At 42.1% G+C, this 22,716-nt stretch overlaps 1 protein-coding gene across 4 annotated transcripts in view; it reads right to left on the bottom strand.

The window, feature by feature from the left end:
* Positions 1–1,686: 1,686 nt before the first annotated feature.
* The window catches only part of PTPRT (protein tyrosine phosphatase receptor type T), a 467,104-nt gene continuing 446,074 nt past the window's right edge, over positions 1,687–22,716 (bottom strand). For 2 of the 4 annotated variants that reach the window (XM_080405963.1, XM_080405964.1), the window contains 5 exons: positions 19,504–19,635; positions 16,076–16,201; positions 14,411–14,574; positions 13,735–13,870; positions 1,687–12,873 (listed from right to left, as the gene is read on the bottom strand). In XM_080405963.1, coding sequence (XP_080262089.1) covers positions 12,820–12,873; positions 13,735–13,870; positions 14,411–14,574; positions 16,076–16,201; positions 19,504–19,635 — 612 coding nt within the window. In that variant the 3' untranslated portion in view covers positions 1,687–12,819. Of the gene's footprint in view, positions 13,871–14,410; positions 14,575–16,075; positions 16,202–19,503; positions 19,636–22,716 lie in introns of all 4 variants that reach the window. The other 2 variants (XM_080405961.1, XM_080405962.1) reach the window with 1 other exon arrangement.

The following is a 22,716-nucleotide window of genomic DNA, read 5'->3' as shown; positions in this document are numbered from 1 at the left end:
ATACTGATGGGCATCCACTCTCTTTCAGCAAGCTGCTTTACATTTCCACAGTTTTAGTGTGTCTTTTTAGCCTGGTCCTATCATTTCCAAGCTGCAATTTGCAAAAATTAGTCTCCAGACTTGCAAAGCTGAATCACATAAGCAACAGCAGCAGCAGGAGTTTGTCAAAGAGAGTTATTTGCATGTTTAGAGCCCAAACTGAGTTTTGACTTAATACTTGTTCATGGCATGATGAATGTTTTTGCAGCTATTCTGTTTAAAAAGGGATGTGAGGCTGGGGGAAGGGGCTATTTGCCTCGGACCCTGCACACTATTTGAGGGTGGGAGGACAGCAAGAGGCTGCAGCTTGTCTGAGAGGTGGGGAAGGAGCTGGAGCAGGGACAAAGCCCTCCCCACACTCACTTGTTTCTCATTTTCCAACCCTGAGCTTGGACCAAGCCACAGATTCACACTTCAGTCCTGACCCGACTGCAGGGCGGGCACATCTGCACTAAGAGGCATTTCGGTTCCTAGAGGTAAGGGGGGTAATTTTAACATCTGCTAGAACAAGAACATTTTTACACAGCAAAACCCGGAGTGAGCCAGATTAAAATAAAAGGGTCATATACCAGTAACGCAGCAAGTGGTGAACATATGTAACAGATCCCATTCATTATAAAACGCTTGCTGGCTCTAGACTTTACTGTAAAAATGCTACCAAAAAAAGAATAGCAGTACTTATTTCTTTCTTCATCTGGATACAAAACAGCTCTGAGCAACATTTCAGAGTTTTGTGCAAAGGTTGGGTTAAGGGATGCACGAAGGACCTCCATGACTGGAAGCAATAAAACCCTCCCCAAACATCAAAGAAACCTTTCTCCTACACCACCCGTATTTCTTAGTTTCTGTCTGTGGCAATGGAGAGTGCTACCTCTCCATAGAGTATGCAAAAACCTGGTCAGTGAAGACTGACATAATTTCTACACACAACCCCTGAAAAACAAGCAATTTCATTAGGATCCAGAGCAGAAACAAAAGAAACCAAGTGCTTATTTTGGATTTTGGTATTAATTTTGACTCGAGCCACAGCTAATCCTTCATATCCCAACTGACGCAGGAACCAGCATCACATGTTGCGATGCCTCTTATTGTACAAATGAGCTGGAAACTGGCCGCTTACAAGTGGTGTATTCACACACTCCGCTGTGTGCTGTAATTATAATTCCACTGCATGTACACACAAGCACAGAGAACGGGGGTTGCTCGTTACCTCCTTTGTCAAAGCCTATTTTTCTTTGCAAGATAGTTCCTATGGCACCAGAATAAACAATAATTTTGGTTTTTCGCACATCACCAGTTCTTTCCCAGACAACTCATTCTTTCATTGTCAGCACTCTGGACTGTAAAAATACTGCCAATAAAGCCTTCTAGTCGCTCTGGGTTTAGAAGTATATTTGTGCTCAGCTTTTAGGAGGAAGAGGAGGAGGTGACAGACGACAAAGGCAAACATGCACACTCACACACACTTGTAGACACACTTGCTTCCCTGCTTTGCGGATCAAACAGACACATTTGCAGAAGTGATGCACAAACCCAGACCGCCTCTATCCTGAGTGGAGATTCTTGCTGTAGGTGCTCTTGGCATGCTCTGCCATTGGGTTAGAAGCCCTACATGGACTCTATGGATGAATGAAGCCTGAGTCAGCTCATTACTTGGAAGAAAGATCCATCTAGGTATCACCTAGATTCGTCAATCCCACTCTCAGGCATTGGAATAGAGAAGGCCATTACAAACTTACCTTTTAAATATCAGCAACATAACTTTGCTGGTAACATGGTCAATCCACGGTGCAGCCGAGAGCTGGGCTGAGCGTTTCCTACACGACTGGCTCAGATGATAACTGGTGGCCTGTCCTTCCTTCTCAGCAGTCAGTCATGAAACAGAAGTGAAAAGATACTCCAGAACACCTCTGGAAATGTCAAATAAAAGGATATTTAGTACAAGCTCTTCAGCCTCTTGATCCTACATGGACCAAGGCTCACATTCATCCTGTATGTGAGCCTACACAGCTCACATATTATTGCCAGAAACTCGAGGGTTTATCCATCTCAGGAATAAAGTTCTGCATGTTTCACTGACTTTTCTATGCAAACCAGTCTTTCGCTCACTGTTGGTTTAGAGGGAATCATTTATATATGCAATAAAAAAAGCTATTTCATCACGTTGCTGAAAATTCCATCAGGTTACAGTTTATCTTAACAGTGTATCATTTACAATGTGTTAATAAAGGAGTACTAAATATTATATTGTTTTTGGCATAAAGTGTACATTATAGGTGTTTATAAACACACCAGTAAACATTACAGACTTTTAAGTAACCCTACTGACATGTAGCATAAATGCTCTCTAGCTACTGATTCACAAAATATAAACACTTTATGAATTATGAACTTTACAAGCCATTTATAAATACAGTCTTTGTAGGAAATAAAACATACTACCAAAAAGACAAAGAAATAACTCACAAAAAACTAGATCATTTCAAGCAAGAGTACAAGTCTTTTTATTTGGTTTAGTTCCTGTAAATTAAAGCTATACCTCGGAGTGCAGAAGTAAAATTAACACAGAACAGCATTAAAAAATATATATAAATCTGCCATTGTTTTTCAAATGTGGAACTTGACAGAAGAGAGGACTTAAGACAGCCAAGCTAGGTGGCTCAGAAGGAGAATTTCCAAGCGTAAGATGCAGCATTAAATCTGTTCCTTCTGTTTTCATGCCATTTCACTTATGACACAGGTCATTTTCTTGCAGGTATCTACTAACAGGGGAATACATCTAACTGCAGCCATCTCAAAACCAGTTGCCCGAGTCAGTATTGGTCACCCAGCTAACTCAGTGGAGCAAAACGGGCACAGCCAGAAGACAACCCAACCCGTCTGCCTTAGACTGCTTTGTCCAAGGCTCTCACCCTCTGGAGACACCCTGTTCTTACCACCAAGAGGCATCCACGTTCCCTGGCCAGAGCCAGACACATAGACAGCCATGCCTGAACGAGCCTCAGCTTTGAAGTCGGCTGCTAAACAACAGCTGTATAGTCAGCTCAGTGTGAGATACAATATTTAAAGGTTTAACTTGTGAAATGGAGAGCTTCAGCTCAGGCAAAGCGTGTCTGTCAGACCTGACAGAGCTTGCAGCACTATTGGCATGATGATACTGGTTATCCTGGGTACAGCTGGGGAAGTAGCGGCTGATACTTGGAGGCAGCGACTGACCTGGATAACACATCGGCTGGATTCACACCTCGGCACGTGTCAGTCACAGCAGCAGGAACAGGGTGTGAAGCACTTTGAACCCCAGTGGTCTCAGACTTCTGCATCTGACCTCCCTCAGCAGCTTTAGCCCACTGCTATTCTCATGCTGGGCGGACAGGAGGACAGAAAGGTGAATTTGTGCCTGTTTCTCAGCGCTGGCACTTCAACGTGTGTCTTTATAAGACCATCTGGAATATAGCAGAGCTGTCTCTGCTGTTTGCCTTCCATAAATGCAACCAGTTGTTAATATCAAGTGTCAGCAAAAATATTTTGGATAAATCTGGATAAAGTGCCAAGATGAACTGTAATTAATCACTATGAATATACAACTGTGTCTGTTGAACAGCTAGGACTGTACAGGTAAAATTTCCTCTCTGTGTGATACGGTGGTGAGGAGCTTTCTTTGGCATCACCTTCTAACCATCTCCCTTGCATAACAGTAACCGTGTAATTGAAGGGTGTTTTACACAGTCTAACCTCGTTATAATGAACACTTTGAATAGAGAGTTGTTATAGCTGAACGTTCGCCACAATTTACACGGGGAATTTGCTTCATCAGGCCAATGAAAAGCCACCCATATTTGAGCCAAACACTGATACCCAGTGCAGTAAAAGAGCTGTTCATAGCAATGAAGAATTTAAGCAAAGTCTTTTCAAAAGAAAATAGTGAATACATACAGAAAGGAATAGTAAAGTATGCTTCCAAGGTAGATTTACTATGCTTTAAGAAAAACAGGAGCTACATCACCCTTGTTAAGATGCCTTATATTTTAATATTATTTTTTTTTAGTAAATCTAATTAACAATGTCAGCACGAGTAATTCTTACCATTTGGGCTGTATGAGCACAGCATGACTGGGCTCTCCTACTCTAACATTCTAAGCTGTGAATCTTGATGCACTCCTGCTTGTGTTCTTGGAACGAAGCGGTCCTCAGAGCATGGCAGCCTTCCCTGCCCCCGTGCCTGCAGCCTGCCCAGTGTACTCACCGAATCGGCTGGCACACGCTGCCTCACGTGTCCCTTCATGACCCAGCGCCGCAGACCAGAAGATGGCAGCCTGCTGGTACAGGTGTGACAACACTCGCTATTGGCATGCAACATCTGCACAGCAAAACCCTCGCGTGTCTGCCTCTAAAAAATACCAGAAAAATCTCAGTGACATACTACTAGCAATTGCTGTTCAGCACCAAATACCAAGGAAACAACACATTAATACCTGTTACAAAGAAAATGTCGCAAACACGTGCTTTGCTCTAACCCATGCTGCTAAGACTGTAATTTTTTTCAAAAATACTTAGCTCACATACACAGGCGGAGAGGACTGACTCAAAATTTGCAGCTAGACTGAAGTGCCCAGTCAATTCTCTTTGCTGCTCTTGAGCTCCTCCTGAATGACAACCACGATGCAAAGCCAGCTGCCTTTCTCTGTGACAAGAACCTGGTCTCGTTTTTTTCCCATGCAATCACCCCACCATTTCTAGCAGGACTGGCTGCAATGCATTGTCCCCTCTAAGTGCAAAGAAAAGGCACAAGTACAAGAGTCTCTTAGTAAAACATTAATCTCAGATCACAGATTTATTTTATGGATTTGCAACACAGCCCATATTACAAACATTGTCTGGGAACATTTACAAGAATAAATAAGATGGACTCGCAGTTGTAAAAAAAAGATTACACTTCACTGTAATGTACAGTCAAAAAATATATCTGATATTCATTGACTTGACATTATTTACCTTCCTTCTTTTAAGCTAGAAAGAAAAGACACTGAATGCACAGTGTTGAGATTTTGTATTTATATTTTTTCCTTTTTTTTTTTCATACGTGCTTTATCTATCAAACATCCAAACTGTACAAGTGAGTTTCACCAGTAATCGATAAAGGCCGAAGGGTGGGGGTGGGGAGATGGGGGCGGCATCGCAACAGCAGAGACTAGCTTTCATGCAGCACTCCTCCCTGCGGCAAAATGTATCCAGGGAGCTGGAATAGGACACTGCCGATCCAGCTGCAGCCACAGCATTGCTGTGTGAAGGAGTGACAAGTCTGGCAACAAGTGATGATAGTACATTTTAATTCCAACAGGATTGGTGGGGGGAGGGAGGAGATGACGGGGATTAAATCAATATGGAAATGAATTTTTTCAATGTGGTTAGTTAAAAGAGATGTTAAGGATACAGCTCAAACTTTTGGCATAGAAGTACAGCGTTTAAATGCTGGAGATATAAGAAAGGGCTACAGGGGTGATGTGGTAATGCCAGTCCGTTCCAGGTACATGAAAGTCTAGCACATGAAGTCTGGTTAGACTTTCAGTAATTCAAACAACTGACCATCGTTTGTCCTGGGGAGTCTTGTTAAAGTATATAATTCATGAAAGCTTATGAAGTGCTAGCCACACTTCCCTTCCATCCCCCAAAATGCACTCCTTTCCATAATTTCACACAAGTAAGATTTCCTGGAAGTCACTGCTGAAAGGTGATGTACTCACACAAGGAAATATATCTCCATAGTGCAACACATTTGAAGTATCTCACAGTGTCTCCCAAAGAGTAGCATTTCAGGGTATCACATCTCCCAGTGAAAAATATTTCCACTGAAACGCTGTTCTGCGTCAGGCGCCTCCACTAAAGTAACCACTACGCTGTTGGAAACCTACATATAAAATATCAGGACTGGTCCCAAAGGGTGCACCTGGGGTGGACCTTCACCTTGCAGCAAGCAAGCCTTGCTCCAGACAAAGTGTTTGCGTGGGCTGGCTTATGTTTATGCTGCTTAGAAACAGCTCATGCTGCACTGAGTTGTGAGAAAAACAGTTTAGTTTGTTCTTTTCCCATTTCTTTCTTCTTTTATCTTTTTCTTTTCTTTTTTTTTTTTCTTTTTTTTTTTTTCCCCGCTCACCAGGAAACACTATGGGAACACCAACATCTGTCATTCAGTCTGCTGCATTATTTTGTTTTTTTAAGGCTCAGGTTGAAAACAGAATAGTGGTGAAAAATCTGCTGCATGCACTGGGACAAGGATGGAAAGGCTAATTTAGATCTCATGTTTTTACAGACTGAAAAAGCTGCAAGGTTTTCACAATTAAGCTAGTCCAATGTGAAACTGTAGGATATTCTGAGTATAGTTTATTTTTTACAAGGGAGGCTTTTAAAATATTTTACCACAGCAAATAAAGATTGTAGACTAGAGGTCACTGGAAGTCAGTAATTTTTTTTTCCTTTTTCCTTTCCATCACACTCAGTACCACCAGGATTTGATCTTGAGACATGAAAATGTGTGATTTTCTTGACAGTTACAGCAAATTGTACATTCTTCAAGTATGTATATGAGGGAGATGATTGATACCTTTTCCAAGTCAATGAACAGATAATACATGATAGATTTTCCTAGCAGTCCTTGCCAAAACTGCAGAAAGTGGGCTTGGCTTGCTATGCTGTTGGCTCACCCTCGATGAAAGAAGAGCTGTAGGTATTTTTGGGAACAGTGAAAGAAAGAGCACTTGCATTTAAATTGTATATTATGTATGTATGGCTATAGGAGACTGCAATCTAAATAAATAGGAATGCAGGAGGGTTAACAGAATCCTTATTACTCACTTCTGTCTCCCTGACTTTAATTAGCTGGCTCCCCTTGTTTCTACTCCTGTAAATGTTTATGCAGGGAAGATGCAGTAGTTTGCCCTACCATTTCACAGCCTCCTGGGAGGTAGAGGGAATTTTTGACCCAAAGGCAGTGGTTACGCTGAAGAACTTTTGCCACGTGGCCCCCTTTAGTTTTCTGTCAAACTGGGGTGGACTGAAGCTGGTACACTGAAGGCAAATGAAATTGTCTCAAACGAAAATACAGCAGGCTCGCACGACGTTCTTGAGACACACCTTGCACTGGCTGGAGATACCATAAAAGTTAACTGTGCTACCAGTGTCATGGAGCTGATTGTTTAAATTTATTACAGGACAATGAAGTTTTCCGAGTGGAACGTTCCCGCTGCATTACGCGTCCGGGACCGCGCCAGGACTGTGCGGGCTCTGCGAGGACTTGTTAAGAATTCTGTAAGTGTGACAGATGGAGGCACCTCGTATCTGAAGATTTCTCTCTCAAGCAAACCTCCTTTTATCTTTGTCCCTCCGGATTTATTCCCTCTGTTACACTCTGACGGCTCCGTCTCCACGGAGCTTCACAGCAGGAAGGTGGCACTACCTGTTTTTTATGATCTTGGCATGAACTCAGAAAAGTAAGAAAGATATAAGAGCAGTCGCGCAAGGAGGAGAGAAAGAAGAAGGTGCAAGCTTCCTACCTGTTTCAGGACTCCATTTAATCTGCCTTCTCTCCAATGCTTGGTTTCTCCCAAAGGAGATTTCTTCTCCTTTCCTTCTCTTCCAGATGGCAACTGGGTTAACTGCCTTCTGGATCACCTGCTGCGGGAGCCTCTCTCCTCTCTCTGACTCTGCAGGGCACCAAGAGCAGCAACCAGCAATCCCTGGCTTGAGATTCCCAAAGGAAACCCCTCAAGCTACTTCTAAAGGGCCTGTGAAAAGTAAACGGAAAAACAAGCCTACCACCTGCAGGCTTAAATCTACTACTGAGGGGTCTACATTGCCACTGGGTTGTTTTGGTTTTTTTTGTTTTGTTTTGTTTTTTGTTTTTTTTTTTTTTACAGGGAGTCTACAAATCCAAAAAAAAAAAAAAAAGTTAGAAATTGCTGACACGCAAGTACATGCTGCTCTAGGCAAAAGTTCTTCTTTGGGATTCCCTCCTGTGCCCTACGGTTACGTGGACCTAACTGATTAGGGATGACAGCCATGTCCCAAAATCTCTTGCCTGCCTTTTAGGAGTTTCTTCAAATGTGTGTGCACATGGGCAGGGGCTGAGCGGAGCAGAGGGGTACAGAAACCACAGTTCGACTTGGCATCAAAGGCCACCAAATTCATATCTTTTCTGTGCATGTAGAAACTTTTCAATGCTGACTGCTTGTTACTGGTGGGCCAAAATGACAACTCTAGCTCACATAAATGGCTAAAATGTGAATAAATTAAGAGCAACCACCAGAGCATGTCAAAGGCAGACATAATTCTGCGCAACCTAACAGAAGAATTTTAATCGCAAATTGAAAGGTCTCCTACTAAGCATAGCCCAGAGACTTCCCTGATCAGAGAATACCAATTATTTCAAACCGCAGACATAAATAAACCCACCAAATTCCCACTTGCTTGCTTGCTACCAGAGGTCCCGACTCAGTTACCTTCACATGTACACTGTACTCCTTTGCATGGTCTCTTTTCTTTATGTTAATTTGCAAGTACTTTAAGTCTATTTACAGATAGAGGTAAAACACCTTTTTCCTTACAGGTAGCTTGAAGAAGTTAAAAAAAAAAAAAAAAAAAAAAAAAAAACCAAAAAAAGAGCAGCATAAGATAGAGGTCTTTAAAAAAAAACCACAAACCCACAAACCACCATCAACCCCCCCCCCCCCCCCCCCGAAAACTAAAAAATAAAATAAAATAAAATAAAATAAAATAAAATAAAATAAAATTTGTTAAGACTTACTGTACCTTCTAGGGGTTTTGGTCTATCTCTTCCCTGCAGACAATTCAAGGTCTTCCTTCTCCAGCAGCCAGCCTAGATAGCTCTGGAACTCATTGCTTCAGTTACATTCCTTAACAATTTCAGATGTTAGTTGCTCCCTGTACGAGATAGTCACCCCTGAACCACCCTTCTTTATCTATTTCTAGTGCCCTGTATTTCAGATTAAACTTTAGACCAATACTACGCTATCAATAAACAGTGCTCCCTCACCCTTGAGGGATTTCTGAATGGGAATAAATTAATCTTCGTTATGATCATTCAAATATTGTCAATATCATATTTTTTCAGCCTGAAATTCAGGAATTCACCTTTTCTACTGTAAATTTTTGCTTTCCATCCATGGCAGGGCATGCTTAAGTTGGAAAGTGCACCCTGACTATTAATCCTTTCAGGAGTGAGAAAGCCGCCTTTATCGCATCTCATAATTTCTCTCTTTCCCAGCGAAAACAAACCCATCACCCATAATCTTGCTTCAAACACATTACTTATTTTTGCTATAGGCTGTTCTGTAGGGTTTAAGTAACCTCAAGGTAATAAGGTTATTTAAAGCGAGCTTCTCTTCTTTTCCCATGCATTTCCCTTCTTCATTGATTCACATTCAGCATTATCTGAATTGCGCAGTAAGGAACAGCATAAAGATCCCTGAGCCAACACAGACCGGAGCTGGGTCAGTCCCCTGGAAGCAATGTAACTGCATGACAAGGTAACAGTTTGGCAACGTAGCCTGTAGTGTTTGCTGAGCATCTTTCCACAAGGATTGTAGGCTGGACATTAGAAGGAGGTTGAGACACATGGCTGAGTTACCACATAATAAGCTGTGACTAACAGTTGGGCTGTGGTAAGCTGCATTTGCATTAAACTCGTTCCTTGCAAAGAAAAGATAAAATTTAGCTTAAATATCTTTCCCTGTAGTTTACGCTAATGTCACTTGTCATTTGCAGAGAGCTAAAAGCACATGGTGAGTCACTACGGGTCAGCTGATACATGCACATAAATGCACCTTCAGTACCATTTTGCATCCCATAAACACATTCAAACCTACCTCAACACCTTCACCACCACCACTGCGAGTGCTGTTCTGCCCTGCTCATCCAACACCACCTTCCCTCCATGCAAACATCCCTCCTATGGGCTTACTTCTGGCTTTTTAATCTAATTTCCTTCATGCTACTGTCAAGCCTTGAATTACCTCCCACACTTCACATCTCAGTCTTATTGCCATTTCTTTTACCTCTCTATTCCTTTTATCCTGGCCGTCACCCTCAGTGCTTGCACTAGTCTTTCAGTAAGTCATGAGGGGGACCTATCACTATGCTAGTTTCCATGTAAAATTAACAGAATGCTAAATACTAATTAATATTTCCTTAGTATCCACAGGGAGTGATTCCCTCTGGCTTTCTGCAGTTAGCAGAGTCACGAACACAGTTGTTGAAAAATGCCATTCTGGGATCAGGATTCCCTCTTCCCTACTCTTTGCTAATGGCTCCCAGTTCCTGACCTACACTGTTACAGCAAGCCACGTGTAATCAAAACACTAATATTATGCTTTTCTTCTCATTTTTATCTCATTGTTTTGCTTTATCTTCTATTTTTTTTCTGCAGAATTGTTTGTGTTGCTTAGTGACAAAAGGGAAAAAACCCCCCACAATTAAACACAGTAGTTTCATGCGACACCAGACATCCACCTACAGCTCCGCTAGAAAGTAAAGGCGATTTCAGGTTTTCTTGCAGAGAGCAGAAAGGACCAACTAGAAATGGAGCAGAGGTACCTGTGAGGGGGTTCTCACCAATGCTTTATGGCATACCAACTACATCAGGGAGAATGTGGTTCAAGCTCATTTAAGACCTTTGTGACACTGAAACAAGAATCCAAAGCCCCTTAGAATATGAGCTAGTGCTTCAGCGCTCTATGAAGCCCCTCCTCTGCTTAGCAGGAAGAGGATTATTGCTGTTCCGAGCATCCTTCCCTAGATTGTTGCAGGTCCTGGTAGAGATGATAACTACTTGCTTAGATACTGGTATGTTTGAGTCGAGAGCTGCTTTTGTCAGATTTCATTTCCGTCCTTCATTGTCAAGGCAAAGGTATGACTTATGACAAAAGAATGACCATGAAGCAGAGGTGCCTTCTGAATTTACACACAGAATTAGCAAAATGTTATGACCTTCTGTCGTGCTGTACACCAGGCATTGACATGACAGAGTTCCCAGCACAGTCTTGAAGTATTTACCTGAGGGTGGAAAACTACAGGGTGGTAGAAAAGTGGAGTTTCCTTAAACTCTTTCCTTCAGTCTATCTTTTAGCAAGTCTGTATTTGAAGAAACCTACATCTCTCAGAATCTAATTTATACACAGAGCAACCTCATATCCCTGCACCCCCAAGATAAATAAATGGCTAAATTGAAATACCGAAATATTGTAAGGCCTAGTTCATTTAGGTTTTTTTTTTTTTCCTCCAAGATTACCCTGCAGACCTCAGTGATTAACTACTTAAACATACTCGTTTAGAAAAGCAATTTCTTGGCTGCTAAGGAGTCAGAATGAGATCTAGAACCATGGCAAAACACAGCTGGTGTTTGTTTCAGCGAAGGAGAGTTGCACAGGCATTTCTGCAGAACAAAACAAAAGCTGTTTTGCTTAACAAGGGAAGTTGCTGTGCTGGTCTAACACTTATCTTAACACATGTCAGAATAGGTTTCTGTGTATGTACATCACCTTTACTACAGCTTGGATGGGTTACCATTTTGAAGCTTGCAGGGTCTGTAAACCTGAATAAATCACTCAACTACATCTGACTGTACAACGGTTTGGAAATAGGGAGGAAATCTTGACCAAACCCAATTTTAAGATTACCTTCAGATTTTAAGCTCTTGAACAGGAACCTTCTTTGTTTTCTGTTTGCACAGTGCCTAGTTCAGCAGGGTCCTGTCATGACTAGGGGTCCTAAGTTCTACAGCAATACAAATAATAAATAAAAAATAGCAATACATAGTATATGATCGATAATACCTACTTTATACCCTGTTTTTCAAAGAGACACTGCACCCCAGCAAATACTTGAAAAATGTGGTAACAAAGTTACCAAAGTTGCAAGACAAATGCAATTTGTTTGATGCAAATAGTTAACCTTAAGGTTCAAGTGGCTGGGAAACTCCTTAGTGGTATTGTTTCACCAGCACCAAAACGAACACAGACCAGAGAGATGTCACCGGTTCATGCACAGCCTTGGGAGTCCAGAGAAACTGGGAGGAAACGTTTGCGTAGAAGCTGAGGCGGTGAAACCATGAACAGCTTCTCGTCTTTACTACCTATTTTCATGCTAAAAGGGATGGGTATAGGAAGAGAATTCCAGTAGGGTTTTTGTTTTTTTGTTTTTTTTTTGGTGGTGGCTGTTTGTTGTTGGCCTTTTCATTTGGAAAAACAAGTAAAATGAAACAGATAAGGTAGACAAATCGTAATGAAACATTTCATATATCCCCTATGGCTATCTCATTTTTTCCCAAATGACTGCTGCATGAAATTAAAAAATTAAAGACTGGGATTTGAGAACAAAATTATAAATTAAAAAGAGACATTTAAAAGAGCATTTCCTAAGGGTTTCATTCCTCCCCACTCTGCAGCAAGATGAGCAAAAATACAATCCAAAAGAGGAGAGAAGAAGTCAGAGGGGATTAGAAAGTCCAGTCTTTCAGCCTGTCTCCCATTTTGCTAATTTTTACAGTAGGTTATTTAAGAAGCGGTAGATGTTCTGATAGAAAGCAGGCAGCAGCAAACACAGGCATTGTCTCCTCCTTCCAGCGAGGTCTGTGCAATCTGAGTCTCTTGCTCCGGGAAGGAGAGGTTTATTCTTCCCACACTTGTTACTGCCTTCCAGTATGGGAGAGGGGAGAAGCATCTGCCAGAGATTGGGGTCTGGCATTTCAGAGGCTCCCCTTCCTCTGCTGGGCTAGAAGGAACTCAAGTATTCCAGTGCAACCTCGTATACAAATTTATACTGTTCCTGGAAGAGAGAACAGAAGTCAGTGGCATTAGGATATGGGTAAATTCTGCCGAGCTTCATTCTATAGGCTGCCAAAAATGCCTCCTCTCTCTTCCTTACACCATTTGGCAGGACCAGACAAACATTAATTGCCTTTCTACTTGATCCTGAACAAGCATTACTAAGAGATGGTATTGTCAATGCAAGAAAAAAACACTCAAAGAGACAGCTACAGTATGGACTACTCATTATTTGCTCCCAGCCCTCGTTGCACACATTGGTTCCAAGGAACAAATTCAGTGTGATCAATTGATGAGATTGGATTCAGGACAATTTAATCTCTTCAGCTGCAGGGAGCAAGGCCTGGGGTACGGTCCATTCTCCCTTCCTGGTTTCCAGGTGTAGGACAGCATTAAAACACCGGGCTGGGCTGTATGCATGCACAGGGGGGCAAATCCTACCCCCTCCCCACGGCCGTGGTGATGGGTGTTTGGGATTAACCTCCCGGAGGCAGCTCGGTGTGGGAGACAGTGTTCGTCACACTGCCGGGGCGGCTGTTCCCTCCGCTCAAGGACAGAAGCAGTGGAACCAGAAGATGCATTACACGTGCTAAAAGAGGTTTGATTTCAGTTCTGATGGCTTCATGTTATAATTTGTTTTGATTCATACTGGGCTAAGCCGTGACATTTTTTACCTACCCTAAATATAGATATATATTTTGCATAATAATATATATATTTACAACATATATTATTATAATTACAATTATCTATTATTTAATTTAAATTATTTAAATGTATATTTTTGCACAAATATAGATAAATATAAATATATTTCTGCATAACCTGGGTGGGGTAAGGCAGAGGGAAAAAAAAAGCTTACCAGCGACTCCACCATGTTGGATTTGTTATTCCGTAACGTTTTCACTATGTGGAACACATCAATGATATTTTGCTGTTGAATCATTTCACACACGCTGCAGATGGCACAGAAGGTGCCGCTGCGTCCCCCGCCGTTCCTGGGTACAGAAGGAAAGAAGCGAAGGTGAGGCCAGGTGAGGCTGGGGCGGGGGGGAGAGCACATCATCACCCCACTCACACACCACGGCCGCTCAGGACTGGCTAAGGGCACTCAAGGGTCTGTGAAAGTGGTGACCTGCAGGGCAGGGGACAGGGCTGGGAGGGCTACGCTGAGCCCTGCCGCGGTGGCCAGGGAAGCCCCAGGGACCGCAGCGCTGCTCCGCATCCCGGGGCTCACAGGAGCTCTGCGGTCAGAGCCGGGCACGTGGCAGCGCTGCTTCGGTTGTGCCTGGGCTCCAGCCATGGGACCCACCTACACAGCAGAAAGCAACAGATTTTTCAGCTGCTCCTCACCGCAATCAGTAAAATCTCTGGGCCAGGATACTATAATGTAGCACAATATTCAACCTGAAGTGTGTTATAAATGTAATTTAACTTCATTTCCCCCCCGAAGCCTGGCAAACCACCAAATTTCCAGTTCCATAATAAGCGCTCTTCAGACAGCAGTTTGCGAGGTTACGTTTTTCAGCACTACTTACAGGCAGTGGACCACAGTCCGTCCGTCTCTCCCATCGTACTGTTCCTGCCACTTCTCCAACCTTCTGACCACCTTCAGGAGGGAACGTTTGGAGGGAGGGGTGTCCCTGTATGCTGGCCAGCCAATGTACTGCAGGTGCTGAACTATGCGATATCCGTCCTGAGGCTAAAACAAAGAGTATTTTCAAGATGTTAAATAGAAGGGGGTGTGGGGGAGGCAGGAAACAGAGAGCGAGGGTAAAGCAAGGGGCACTGGCTGCATGGCATCTTCCCCTCTGGATTTGATATCATCGACGTTAACACCCTCCACTCTGAATACTGGATACAGTGGAGAAACAAGGACTTTCCAGTAATCTGGATAAAAATTATGACTTCAGATATTAAAGAACTAGACAGAAACTAGGTGCAAGGATCCATTGTATTTTTTGTTTTTTGGTTTTGTTTTGGTTTTTGGTTGTTTTTTTTTTTTTTTTTTTTTTTTTTTCCCCAGTAGAGAATAAACTCTCATCAAACTGTGCGAAGAGATCAAACAGATCAATTATGTCTTTCCAGGTTGCCTGGGATCAAACAGATCAATTATGTATTTCCTGGCTGCCTGGGCTGGAGATTAGTTGTGCCATAAGAACTAAAGGCAAGGAAGTTTCTCCAAAAAAAACCCAGTTAAGGATTCCCATTAAGATTTTAGCAGAGGCTGTTGGTGTTGAACATAGATGGCTGCAGGGAGCTGCGTGTTCACAGCATCCACCCTGTCAGCTACGGGCCAGTTTCATCCTGAGAGTCACAGAGCCTTAGTCTTAGCAGCAACACGGCCTCAAGGCTGTCCCTGCTTCAGAGGCAGCAGGCCTGGGACAGAGGAAGGTGAGTACCTAACTGATTTATCAGTTTGTGCGATTGGACCACAAGGTTCACTTTGCAATGCCACGACCGACTTGCTGCACAAGCTCTGACCACACAGACAGCAGTGTGTTAAACAGCCTGGAAATGTGACTTGTGGCATCTGCTCCCATTTCCGATTAGAAAAAAATGCAAAAGGAACAAAAAAGGAGACACAATCAACCTGGGAAACAACTAACAAGAGAAGAATCCTTTGCCAAAACCCTTTCCCGCAGCCATGAAATTGCATTGCCAGGGTCCAGTGTGCAGATAAACTTCGTTTATATAATTTTAGATATCCTTGGGCTGAGGGGTATAGACCAAGAGCTGCTTATAGAAATGGCAGTTGCTTATTTATAGGAAAAACAGTGGCAATTGGGAATCCCAGTCTAGCCAGTAAACGTTGCATCTGTCTTCAGAGAGACTGCATACTAGTTGACAGATGGAGAGCTGCTGACACTATCCCAGTATATTTCCTACGATACTGATGATTTTATATTGGCTAGTAAGTGATTAATTGTTCTTAAATATACATAGAAAAATGCTTTCCATTAAAATACAGATTTCCAGCTCATATCATCCACTTTCTAATTTCAGCCATGAGTCTTTTACCAATACAGACTGATGCAATTAAATGTTAGTTAAAGGAAGTAGCTACTAAATTCTGCCATGGAATTTTGTCCCTAGGTGAGAGATACAGCATCTCAAAACCGTAAGTCTTGGTTCTGCCTCTTCCTCGTGCCACAGTATATTTTTGAGAATGAACAGGGAATCGGGTATTTCACTGATCTTACCCGGGCCATGTTGCAGATCCGGAATATCCGGTTGATGATATCTTCATCAATGTCTGCTGAAACAAACTCTACTTGAATGGGGCCATAACAACAGGACGTCTTCTCGGGCCAATACTGCATGCAGAGCTGGAGAAAATGCCAAAAGAAACAGAAAGCACCTTAACTATTAACAGGGAAATACATGTTCAGTTTTCTTTCCTTTTGAATTTATAACTAGCCCCAAACCCATCACCAATCTTGCATTATATTTATTTGCTCAGACAAGACGCCCTTCTAGCTCAGTAGATTTTTTTATATCGCTTGGGTTTGTGTTTGTGTGTGTGTGTTTTTGTGTGTGTGCGTGTGCGTGTGCGAGAGAGAACACAGTTTGTAACAGATTCAATTCCGGGGTCTGAAGGTACAGAAAAGGTGGTTGACAAATGAAGCTTCTGTAGGGGTACAGATTGAAAATGGGCATTAAAAGATTAGTGTCTGTAGGTAAATTTCATAGGAACCACCGAGGTTTGATGTTAATGAGGAAACAGTACATGCAGCAAGAAGATTAATCTTAATTCAAGCGAAGTGGAACTTCTTTTTTTCTGTAAGATGAACTTTTTAGCTTTCCAATTCCACCAGCGAGCAGAGGAGGGAGAATGAGTTTGCTCTGAGAGCAACAAGAACAACTCCAGTTTCAGGGTGAACCACCCCTGAATCTGTGAAGTTTGTGAAGCAGGTTGGAAGTCTTTTTTCTTATGCTGATATTACTGAATTGAAAGTGCAAAAAAAAAAAAAAATCCCATCCGCACAAATTACAATCTTAAGTATTTCAAATCCATCTGGAAATAGATCATGGCGAGAAAATATTTTGCATGAGATCTCATTAGCAGTTTCTGCTGAGATTGTATTTCTTTCTGGGTTTTTTCTTCCTATTTTCAAGTGTAATTTTTTAAGTTTTGAAACACCCAGATGCTTATTTGAACTTGATCTCAAGGTTTTCAAGTTCAATCATTGCCAGTAATAACGTCAAGTGTGTGCATGCTACTGCATTAATTCTGCATTCCTGTTATTCCTTTGATCATATGGGATTGAAATTGGGTGGGATATTCATGCAATCTTATGCATCTTTGCCCTTGTTAGTTTTTCAAGATTAAGCAAGCCAGCCAAGACCACATAAGCAACTCCTCCTTTGAAGGTTGTCTTTACTCTTCATTCAGACTTTCAAGCAGCCTACAGATCTCCTCTCAAAGCATCTGCCCAATAGGCAAGGAGATTTGAGCTGAGCAAGTACTTTAGGAAACAGCCTCAAGGTGTACTGGAAAGAAGAAAAAGATTAAACCTTTCCTTAACATTGAAAATCTGCTTTTCATAAAGCAGGTCTGTGAATGGCCACCTATCCAGATGTATATGTATATACCATGCTTAAAACAGTCTGTCATGTTCTTTGACCTCCAAATGGTTTTATTTGTACCTTTTCCCTGCATAGTGGATTAAAGGTTCACTTACCTATCCATTTTAGCTCTTTTCCTCTCTACAGATCAGGCACAGCTTTTATATAAGCAATTTTTGTGTTTGTGTTCTGCTCACGGAGATGAGTAACACACCCTGCTCATGCACTCAAATACAGTATCTGCAGGCAACTGTACACCAACAGTTTCATAGTGCTCAGGGTAACAGCGCTTGGATTAGGCAATGATGAACAGCTAGATAATTACAACATTGCCACAGAATGGCAGTGCAAGTGCAACATCATTAAGTTTCCTTTTCAGAAATCTCACTTTCACAACTGATCTGCTTAAGGGTGGGAAGGCTCTGAAGAGGGATCTGGACAGGCTGCCCATGGAGGTGGTTGAGTCACCACCCCCAGAGGTATCTAAAAGACATGTAGATGTGGCACTTAGGGACATGGTTTAGTGGGATTTGGCAGTGTTAGGTTTACAGTTGGACTTGATGACCTTAAGGGTCTTTTCCAACCTAAATGATTCTACGATATCAAACTGTCACACCTTGCCTTGAAAGCTCATAAGGTACAATCTTTAAAATCATCCATAACTTCCAGTGCTAGCTGGATGTTTTTGGCATTGGCTGCAGACTTGAGCTGGTGACACCATGCTAAAGTAACTGTCAAAGTGACTTTATGCATTGCCAAATCTCCCTTTCCATGCCTACAGACTCATAAAAACAAAATTTTGCTAGGAAAAAACCCAAAGCAGGGAAAGTCTAGTGCAGAAAGATAGTCACAAGAATAGCACTGGCTGAGGCTGATAGGTTTGTGTTTTCCAAGAACGAAGTGTAAGGAAGTGTGTCACTACCAGAAAAAGCAGTGCTTTTCTTTTAAGCATCAGAAAAAAAGGAAAAGATTATATTTGCCTCTGGAGTCAATGCCAAGCTGCAGAATCAGGGAGGGAGAGTTGGACAGAAGGCAGCAAATGCACAGCACCTTGCACGGCGGTGGGATTGCAGGGTACCAAGAGAGCCCGAGCCCACTGCTAAGCCCAGCTCTTACTGGGGCTGGAATCTAAATCCCATGGAGTTCACCCTGCAAAGAGATCTCCTCAAGGAACAAGGTGATTGGTTTCTGCATTACTATCAAAGAAAGAGACCAATAATCTCGCCGCCTTCAAGTGTGGTAAGATTTTGAAGACAGAGAAGAGGCAAATGAAAAATTAATCCATGAAGTGCCAACTACTTGAGGGTTCCTCTCCTCTTGTTTAACAAGTGCTGTAATGGGTGAATTAGCCATGCCAAATGTACTCTTCACGTAAATTGCATGATTATGCCTTTTTGAAAGCTGTTATCTTCTGCCACTCATCAGCAAGGTGGCTGGAAATGTTAGTACAGGAGGAACTGAACGGCTGCTCCCCTGGAAAGCTCAACTCCTGAAAATAATGGTGCGTTCAGTAGCCAAGAAACCAATTTACATATGATACTAGAATGAAAAAAAAACAAACCAAACCAAAACACAGCACAACATGTTTCTCCAGAACCTGTGCAAACCACACTTCTTGGTGTTACAGAATTGCATCGGAGAGCTCAAGGAGATCCTTTGAATGATTTCAGCACCTCTTGTGGTTTTATTCTGGAAATCCCAAGTGAACAGACAAGCATTGAAGCATGCTGGGGCTGTGGTACAAAACATTCTTCCGAATGAAAGACAGACAAATATACAAGAGGGAAGAAATTGGGTTTGGGAGGAAAATTCAGGCCCACAAACACAACCTATTTAGATATCCCTGTTAAATGCATTAAGAATTAGCTGCCTTAGAAGGAGCCAAGCATGTAGACTTATTCTTTATTGTACGTCAAAACGTTACCTATTACTTTCCAGTTCCCCTTCATTTATTTATTGGGGTGGGGATGAGGCCCACAAGAAAATGGCAGCAGAAACACTCTTAAAACCATCTGGATTTGAGAAGAAAGTTACATGACAGAAACGATGAAAAATCACTGACCTGTGCTGCATCCATCTCATTCAGCATCACGACAGAGGAGCAGTTATAATCAAACACCAGCCTCCAGAAGTCTGCTATGGTGTTGGGCAAAGGGTGTTGGGTTACAATAAAGGCAGCAGGTTGCTTGTGGCTCTAACAAAAGAATAAGATTAGTTAAAAAAAAAAAATCAATCAACTTTTATTCAAACGAATATTATACCCAGGAGGCTATGGCTAGGCAATCTGAGCCATTTAACCAGATTATACAAATCACATATCCTTCTCCTTGTTATCGCTCTGCAATGAATGAATGTCTCATAATGGGATTCTTTTGCTCCCAATGAAGACATTTCATTAAAGAAGTGTCACAAGAGCAGAGATTACCCAAATCAATTATTTATATTTTGAGACTCAGCAAATAATACTAATTCTACTATTACTACTACTACTACTATCAGTAATATTAATAATTGGAAAGAAAACAGCTGGAAGCAAATGCTATCCTTTTTGTTGCAATGGACTCTAGGAAGTACAGAAGGATTACCCCTCCCGTCTCCTATTGCTCCCTGGTGATGTAGTGCTGCAGAGGTGGCACATTTGGATCCCAGCCATCCTTTAAGAGCTTGTGGGGCAATATCCAGAGCCTGTGACACTGTGACATTTAATTTCTGATGCTATTCTTTCACCTCAAAAAAGCCCTCTGACCTCAATCTCCCTAACCACGAAGGGGAGGAATGTGCTCCTAGCCTCTGCGGGGCTGTGTTAATGAATGTTTGTGAGGGACTTTGAGATGAAAGGGTACAAACTCAAAACTTTATCGCTTTCCAACCATGGCAGGCAGTGCCTAGATGAGCCTGCAAACTGCATGGTCCTTTGTGCTGTGCATCTGTGAAGCAGACTTGAATCAAAAGGCACAACATTTCTGAGTAAAAAAAGCCAAACAAAAAAACCAACCAAAAAAACCCCAAACAGATGAAGATTTTAGACTTAAAGAAATAGATAAAACCCGACAGCATTAAGACAGCCATTGTGGGGGTTTGACTTTTCTCCTCCATATGAGTCAGAGGTGGGTGGTAGTGCTGAGCAAACCGTGCTGGGAGTGGGAGAAGGTGCTGTGCACGCTTTGCACCAGCCTGCAGGGCAGCTCTGCTGTGCTTCTGTGTGTGCAAGTATGAGGAGAGTGATGGGACATGAAGTAGAGAGAAGGAAAAAGAAATGATTTATTGGAAAATGTTCAGTCTGGAATGGATTTTCTTCTTTCTCCCTACTCTGTATTTCAAACCTAGGAGCACCAGCACGGGTCAAAAGCTATGTTGTACCAGACCAATGGTGGCAAGAGAGTGGCAAATACAATGATGACTCTTATCTTTTAATTAGAGTTAAGAACATCATAATGTTTCTCTACTTTTTCATTGTGCACCAATATAGCACATTGCATAATTTGGCTAAACTGTTGGCTGAAGGTAAGACATGTTTGTGGGTCTTGCCGTTAAGAAAAAAAAGAAAAAATCCCCAAGTGTTTTCTTTGCTACAGGTGAGGAACCAGGTTCACTGTCCTACTTCAAAGGGATGGTGACATGGAGTTAATTACTCATGTAAGAGAACATGTGTAGGAACTTGGGAGAATGATGACAAGAGGGACATGACATGGACTCACACCTTTCTCCAAGCCCCATGCCTTAAATACAAACCTATTGCCACTTCTGTACGGATTGACTCAGAGAAGTGGCTAAAGTCTCTTTGCTTAAGGACCATGTTCAACTGATTTAGGGGAAGGTGAGGGATGGTATTTCTCCTTTCTTCTCAACAAACCATTTTGCAGATGCAAACATGGCTTTCCAGTGATTCTCATAGAAAAGCTCTACTTGAAGGAGACAGAGGTCACAGAGAGGAAACAACAGAGGTCTTGAAATCTCCTGAGGAGAGTTCCTCCCCTCCAGGGGCAACAGTAGCCCTTTTGCTGTATTCCCAAAAGCTAACTCAAGGCAGAAGAGGCTGGCTTTTAATGTTTTGCAGTCATCAGACTGGGACAGTCTCCAGGACAGTTTTAGCTAGCAGCCCAGACCGAGGGCTTCACCCCCTGAGGGAAGGTTCAAATGGCATTCTGGATCTAAGGTTGATTTTGGTGGACACAGTCCAGAGCAGCCTGCCAGACTGCCCTTCTGCAGTCCATGCTTCCAAACCCAGCTGTAACCCATGCCAGGCACGCCACCACCCCTGCCTGCTCTAGTGCTTCTGCCATCATAGCTTTCATGCAACACAGAGAGCCAGCTGCAAGTCAAAAAAGGTTTGGGGAGAAGTTTTTTAGAAAAGAGGTGAACATGATAAATCTGTAAATAAAACGATCAGCACTGGGACTGAATTGTCAAGTGTTCCCCAACACATGAAAGGACTAATGGTAGTTCAAGTCAACATGGGATGGATGAGTCCGTGCTTAGTACAAGAATGCAGACATGAAGCTACTAGAAAAGACAAAGAATTTGCAAGGACTGTCTTCAAGAGGGATGCCGATGAAAACGTGGGGTTTTGGCTCTTCCCCTCTGATTTTATTTATTTTTTTTTTCCTTCCCCAAAAGATACCTCCATGGAAGGATAAAGGAGAGCCAGGAACATCATAGTGACTGAATTACAATGATGGGTGAAAAAACCCTTTGCACAAAAAATTTTGATTAGCAGGAATTTTTGGGGGAAACACCATTATATTAGCAAAGTGATTTGAGGTAATGAGGGCTGAAATGTGCAAACACATTCCCAGTCCCTAAGAAACCAGATAAGACTAGATTGTGCTTCTGCAGATTTGCCAAAGCACAAAACACACTTTGAAGAAAAATAAAGTTTCCTTAGGCATATTTGCAGGAAAACATTACAATCTTTCTGAAAAGAAAAAAAAAAAAAAAAAAAGAAGTAAAATTAATTCTATGACCATTTGACTTAACCTCTTAAATGCAGTAGTAACACACTTTACCAAAGATTGAAAGAAGCCAAAATTAAAAAGACCAACCCCAACACAAAAAATAGTGACATTTTCCCTGGATCATATTTACCCATACTCCAACTGCACTAATTAGTGGCTTTAAAGACATCTCTGTCCAAAGGCAGTAAGGCACCACAGCAAAAAGAAACCATCAACATAATTCACCCTACACAAATGACCTGTGCTGTGAGATCCTAGCCTATAAACACAGCAAGGGAAAATGCCTTCAGTCAGGCTTACATCAGCTTAACTCATGTCCT

The sequence above is a fragment of the Falco punctatus genome, assembly GCF_963210335.1.
Source record: "Falco punctatus genome assembly, chromosome: 10".
NCBI classification, from domain to species: domain Eukaryota; kingdom Metazoa; phylum Chordata; class Aves; order Falconiformes; family Falconidae; genus Falco; species Falco punctatus.
Note: the sequence above shows the minus strand (reverse complement) of the source record. Positions and strands in the feature narration are given on the sequence as shown.